Here is a 6888-nt window from a genome sequence, read left to right as displayed (position 1 = left end):
CTGCACCATTTTCACTGTGGGCTCTGTCCTGCACCATTTTCACCGTGCGCTCTGTCGTGCACCATTTTCACCGTGGGCTCTGTCCTGCACCATTTTCACCGTGGGCTCTGTCCCGCACCATTTTCACCGTGGGCTCTGTCCTGCACCATTTTCACCGTGTGCTCTGTCCTGCACCATTTTCACCGTGGGCTCTGTCCTGCACCATTTTCACCGTGTGCTCTGTCCTGCACCATTTTCACCGTGGGCTCTGTCCCGCACCATTTTCACCGTGGGCTCTGTCCTGCACCATTTTCACCGTGGGCTCTGTCGTGCACCATTTTCACTGTGGGCTCTGTCGTGCACCATTTTCACCGTTGGCTCTGCCGTGCACCATTTTCACTGTGGGCTCTGTCCTGCACCATTTTCACCGTGTGCTCTGCCGTGCACCATTTTCACCGTGTGCTCTGTCGTGCACCATTTTCACCGTTGGCTCTGTCGTGCACCATTTTCACCGTTGGCTCTGTCCTGCACCATTTTCACTGTGGGCTCTGCCGTGCACCATTTTCACTGTGGGCTCTGTCCTGCACCATTTTCACCGTGGGCTCTGCCGTGCACCATTTTCACCGTGTGCTCTGTCGTGCACCATTTTCACTGTGGGCTCTGTCCTGCACCATTTTCACCGTGGGCTCTGTCCTGCACCATTTTCACCGTGGGCTCTGTCCTGCACCATTTTCACCGTAGGCTCTGTCGTGCACCATTTTCACCGTGTGCTCTGCCGTGCACCATTTTCACCGTTGGCTCTGTCCTGCACCATTTTCACCGTGGGCTCTGTCGTGCACCATTTTCACTGTGGGCTCTGTCATGCACCATTTTCACCGTGTGCGCCGTCGTGCACCATTTTCACCGTTGGCTCTGTCCTGCACCATTTTCACCGTGTGCTCTGCCGTGCACCATTTTCACCGTTGGCTCTGTCCTGCACCATTTTCACTGTGGGCTCTGTCATGCACCATTTTCACTGTGGGCTCTGTCATGCACCATTTTCACCGTGTGCTCTGCCGTGCACCATTTTCAGGAGTATACGCTTACTGGAGACGGGCACCCAGACGTTGATAGGCCAATAAACAATAAAAAAGTTAGAAAATGCTATATTTTTTTTTAATGTTGCCTATTACGTAATATATTGTTTTGCTGCACACGTGTCAGGCTATTTGACGGCTGTGACGTCACTCATAGAGCTATGAAGATACAGAGTTTCCGGCCACAGCTTGCCCCTAGCGACAGTCGCTAAGGAGCTGCGGTCAGTGTTGTGCTGAGTGACGTAATTCCCCGCCCACATAAACTAGGCACGCCCATCAGTTAAACCACGCCCACACCTCATTCCGCTTCTGTTCTGCGCTAACCAAAGCTATTCCACTCCCTCTCCCGAGACAAACCACGCCCAGTCCCGAGTCTAACCCCGCCCATTCCCTCCGGACTGTGCACTGGTCGGCGAGTCAGAGGCTCACACGCTGCGCTCCGGGCTGGAGGTGACAGCTGCACCGGGGAGCTGTGTGTACTGCGAGCTCATGGAGGGCGCCATATACATGTACTGAGGAGAGCCGGACCGAGGGGAGCTCCATAGGGTGAGCCGACACTCCTGCCTGTAACTGCTCCATGTCTGCTGTGTGCTGCCTCTGCTAGAGAGATAAGCAGGAGTGTGTGTGTATATATGTGTATATATATATATATATATATATATATATATATTTATATTATATTCATAAATTACATATAATATATATTTATATATATATACACTAGATATTATATAATCATTATATATATATATATATATATATATATATATATATAATATATTAGTATGTGTATATATATATATGTAATTTATAAATATATTTATATATATATAAATATATTTATGGAGATATATATTTAGTGCACTCTCTATGTAATGTAATATAACTTGCAATATATGGTGTAGATTTGCAAATCAGCACCAACTTATGTTTATTTTATTATTATTTTTTTTTTTTATTAATTACTTTTATTTTATTTTGCAAATGTGTATACCGCCAGAGCCTGGCGTGCTAAGGGTTAATGTCGTCAATATACTCTACAGTTCCCACAACGCTGCCGCAGATGGGATTTATAACTTGTGGCGCCTATTACAGAGCAAAGTTCTCCGTCTCCTGCACGGTGGCAGTGTGGCGAGGTGGAGACGTGCGTCTCTGTACTTATACACGAAGGTTTTAACTGTTGTTTTTACTTATTATTTTAGAAATCAATCGTAACAGTGGAAATAAACATTCAAATTTGATGGTAAAATCTGCCTGATCTGTATTCGGTGAGGACAGATCGGTCCATTCCGGAGATGAGTTGGTGCTTGTGAAGTTCTATGGAGAAATGTAACTGTCATTTCAGGAGAACTTGCAGCAGAATGTCTGTCTGCCTTTAGTATCTCCATTACACATGGATTCTTAGTAGATGGCAGTTGGTGCTTGTAAAGTTCTATGGAAAATTGTAACTGTCATTTCAGGAGAACTTGCAGCAAAATGTCTGTATCTGCCTTTAGTTTCTCCATTAGCCATAAAATCTTATAAGCACCAACTGCCATTGCCTAAGATTCCATGGATAATGGAGAAACTAAAGGCAGACACACACATTCTGCTGCAAGTTCCCCTGAAATGACAGTTACAATTTTCCATAGAACTTTATAAGCACCAACTGCCATGGCCTAAGATTCCATGGCTAATGGAGATACTAAAGGCAGACATAGATGTTCTGCTGCAAGTTCTCCTGAAATGACAGTTACATTTCTCCAACTGTCATCTCCTAATTCAGTAATGGGAAATTCTGCAGTCACTGAAGACATTTTACCTATGAAGTCAGAATTTTGAGAACGAATGATCAATCCAGAAGGAGAAAGAAATGGATTTTTGCAATGAGATATAATACAAAATGTCTTATTTTCACATGCACTATTGATTTTTTTGAAAAAAAAAATAAATTTTAGCACCACTGCAACAGGTTTTTTTTCAATACTGGAGTGGCGCTCCCTGGTCATGTACTCGCCTCTCAGTGTCGCTCCAGTCCTGCCGCACCATCTTGTGACTGTAAAATTTGATTGGTCAAAAGTTATGTCACAAGCTCAAATTCATTAAGCTCCCAATACAAGTCTATGAGAGCCAGGATGAGGTATTGATTTATGACCTCCAACATGCTCCATGAAACCCGAGAGCTGCCGGCAGGTCACATCTCACAAAAGAATGATGACTGGAGCGATGTTGGAAAAAGGTGAGTCACGTGACTTAGATGTAAAGCGCCACTCCAACTGTACAATAAAAAAGACCCTGGAGTGGTGCTTTAAATGCAAGTCCTCTGCCCTGGTATTATACTCACCTTTCGGCGTCTTCACCTTTTACCAACATCACTCCGGTCTGGCGGCGCCATCTTTTGCCCTTAACATTTGATTGGCCGTAAGTCACAAGCTCCCAATACAAATCTATGAGAGCCATAACGAGGCCCTCATAGAGTTGTGACCTCTGGCGTGGTCCATGAAACACTGGAGCTCCCAGCAGGTCACAAACAGGAGAACAACTAGAAAAAGGTGAAGCTGCCGGAGGGAGAGGACTTGGATGTAAAGTGCCACTCCAGCAGTGCAATAGAAAAGACGCTGGAGTGGCGCTTTAAGTCGACGGTCATGGGATACATAATGAAGGGAGAGCTTAGGATTTTGGATTAAGACTATAAAGATTGCTGATCTATTGGAGAACTGGAATTTTGGGCAGTTGGCGCTGCTTAGGGACCCAGACCTAAAAGGAGCAACCAAAGTCTAAAATAATAGATCAAACTATAAAAGCAACTTTTTAGGGTTGAGCGCAGTTTTTACATATGGAGCTGCTCACTGTCCAACATTGGACATTATTCATTTATTCACAGGACAGGTGATAAATGTCTGATCGCTGGGTGCCCCTCCGATCACTAGTACGGGCAGTGCATGCACCATAAAATAAAGCTTTGGAATCCCACACATTTCCATATTCTGCACACTTGGGCAATGCCGTGACCAAGAATGCAAGGTTACATAGAGAACAAGGAGAGATCCTAGTAGTAGGACTTCCATTACAGATGGTTGTCTATTGGTGGTTCCTCATCTGAAGGTGGGCTCACCAGAGATCCTATTCCAGAGGTCTTCCATCCCAGTTGGTTGTCGAGTGGTGGTTCCTCATCTGAAGGTGAGCTCACCATAGATTTTATTCCAGAGGTCTTCCATGCCAGTCGGTTGTCCATTGGTGGTTCCTCATCAGAAGGTGGACTCACCAGAGATACTATACCAGACGTCTTCCATACCAGTTGGTTGTCTATTGGTAGTTCCTCATCTGAAGGTGGGTTCACTAGAGGTCTTCCTTACCAGTCGGTTGTCCATTAGTGGTTCCTCATCAGAAAGTGGACTCACCAGTGGTCCTATACCAGAGGCCTTCAATACCAGTTGGTTGTCCATTGGTGGTTCCTCATCAGAAAGTGGACTCACCAGTGGTCCTATACCAGAGGCCTTCAGTACCAGTTGGTTGTCCATTGGTGGTTCCTCATCTGAAGGTGGGCTCACCAGAGGTCCTATACCAGAGGTCTTCCATAACAGTTGGTTCTCCATTGGTGGTTCCATATCAGAAAGTGGGCTCACTATAGGTCCTATACCAGAGGTCTTTCATACCAGCTAGTTGTCCATTGATGGTTCCTCATCTGAAGGTGGGGCTCACTAGGGGTCCTATACCAGAGGTTTTCCATACCAGTCAGTTGTCCATTGGTGGTTCCTCACCAGAGGTCCTATGATGGCTTCATCCCATCTTGCTCTAGTTTTTGGCTATTTTAAACATTTTTCGGGGCCCCTCGCATTATATAATGAACATAGTAAAAAGACCCACGTGGATTAGACCTGATGACTTTCTACAAGTGGTGTCCCAATAACCATATTCATTATTATAGGCCTGTCCAGTATTTTCGGTGGAATGAGACGCGGATGTGAACATATCCCTACATGAAAACTGCCTGGAAATCTTATGTAGCATTCTATAGAATTGTAGGTGTAACCCTCGGCTTATATTGTCCACTTTGTCTAATTTCCGTGACTGCGGGTGACATGTCTGTGATGATACCTGCGCTTCCTGCAGTAGTGGTGAGATCCTTGTCAGCCATTGTGTAGGTGTCATCCTAATCTGGGCGCCTGTGATCTTCTAAGAATTGTCCTAATCTCCCAAATTTGCTGCTGGTTCACAATTTTTGTCATCTCCGTTCTGTCTAGACTCGTAGGATTGGGATCTTCTGTAATCTGAGCAGACACCCGCTCTTCTCTGAAGTCGTGTTCCTTTTCTCATGTAACGTCTTCCAACTTGATCAGAAGATTGATCGGACGTACGTGAGGAGGAGAGCTAGTTCAGGATATCCTGTTTTTGATGCCTGTCTAGCTGACTTACGGGGTCTGATCCCAATGTGATCGTTTGTGGGGCTACGTCATCAGATATTGTCAGGATCTACCGGTAAAGCTATAGCGCCTATGACCTTCTTAAAGGGATTGTCCAGTTCCACAATATTTTTGTTCTAAAACACTTAGATTGGTGATAAATTGTAAAAGGAGTAATAATCATCTTACTGATCTGTTCCTGTTCTTGCTTTTCCCAAGTTCCCTACCAATCTTTGTACTTCCTGCTCTAGTTGGACAGTCATGTGACCTTTATAGCCAATCACTAGCTTCCAATGGTCACTGATTGGCTGCAGTGGTCTCATGTCCCGGTTTCTGCTTCCTGCACCATCTGGACTAACCCGTGACTGCTGCAGTCAATCACTGGCCACAGGGGCCACATGCCCATCTAGATGTTAAAGGAAGTACAGTTAGTGACTGGGGAGATGCACTTACAGCTCCTCAGCCTCACGCTGTGTTCTCTGTCTAGCTCCACCCTTTTCTGGTTGATTGACAGGTTGTGGGTTCCTATAGAAATTAAGAAATAATAGTGTGAGGAGCTGGAAGTGCATCATCACGCCCCAATACACTACTTCAAAACACGATTTCTCGCTGCTATAGCATCGCTTTGGGGCATTAAAGGGATCAACTCGCTTATCTTTTAAAAGGAATCTCTCTGCAGGTTTTTGCTATGTAAGCTGAAGCTAGCATGCTGCAAGGGTTAACACATAGAATTCATGGATGCCTGTCTTGTCAAGTTCTGATTTGTTGTTTTATTTGCTATTAGTTTAAACAGCAGGACCTTTATCATTGCAGGACTAAAATGTCATGCGCACAGCAGTCCGGCACACCCCTCCTCTGATTGGCATCAATGTACAATCTCTATACAGAGCCTGGTGTGGGCAGAGACAACTCTCCCAGCTCTGCTACATGGCTAAATCTAAAAATTCTGATTGTGTCAGAACGGCTGCAGCCAGTAATCTAAGTGATACATCGTTGGATTCAGGATCTCTTTGCCTACATCATGCTGTTGAGAATCTCACTCTTGATGTAGCTTCAGTAGGGGGTAGAGCAGTGCATGGGGTCCTCGTCCTGCAGAGGATCGTGTTTGGCTATGTCTGACAGTCCTATAGAGAATGAATGGAGCATTGGTGCACGTGCCTCGCTGGACTAGAGATTTGGTGAGGGTCTCGGTAGTCAACTACCCTCCCCCCACCATGTTGTCTTACTGGATTACCCCTTTAAATGTTTCTCTTTTTATCATATTGTAATATTAACCTTCTTTTCTGTTCCGCAGTCGCCTCCAGGATGGCCGCCATCAAGGCTCTGCAGCAATGGTGCAAGATAAAGTGCGAAGGATACCGCGATGTTAACATTACCAACATGACCACGTCGTTCAGGGACGGGCTGGCGTTCTGTGCCATCCTCCACAAGCACCGCCCCGATCTCATGTG

General features: G+C 45.5%; 1 protein-coding gene across 1 annotated transcript in view; it reads left to right on the top strand.

Moving 5' to 3' along the window:
• The first annotated feature begins 1463 nt into the window (after positions 1 to 1463).
• The window catches only part of MICALL2 (MICAL like 2), a 70667-nt gene continuing 65242 nt past the window's right edge, over positions 1464 to 6888 (top strand). Inside the window, exons 1-2 of the mRNA XM_075318102.1 lie at positions 1464 to 1601; positions 6732 to 6885. Coding sequence (XP_075174217.1) covers positions 6743 to 6885 — 143 coding nt within the window. The 5' untranslated portion in view covers positions 1464 to 1601; positions 6732 to 6742. The remainder of the gene's footprint in view (positions 1602 to 6731; positions 6886 to 6888) is intronic.

Source organism: Anomaloglossus baeobatrachus, chromosome 7 (genome assembly GCF_048569485.1).
Source record: "Anomaloglossus baeobatrachus isolate aAnoBae1 chromosome 7, aAnoBae1.hap1, whole genome shotgun sequence".
In the NCBI taxonomy this organism is placed as follows: Eukaryota; Metazoa; Chordata; class Amphibia; order Anura; family Aromobatidae; genus Anomaloglossus; species Anomaloglossus baeobatrachus.
Note: the sequence above shows the minus strand (reverse complement) of the source record. Positions and strands in the feature narration are given on the sequence as shown.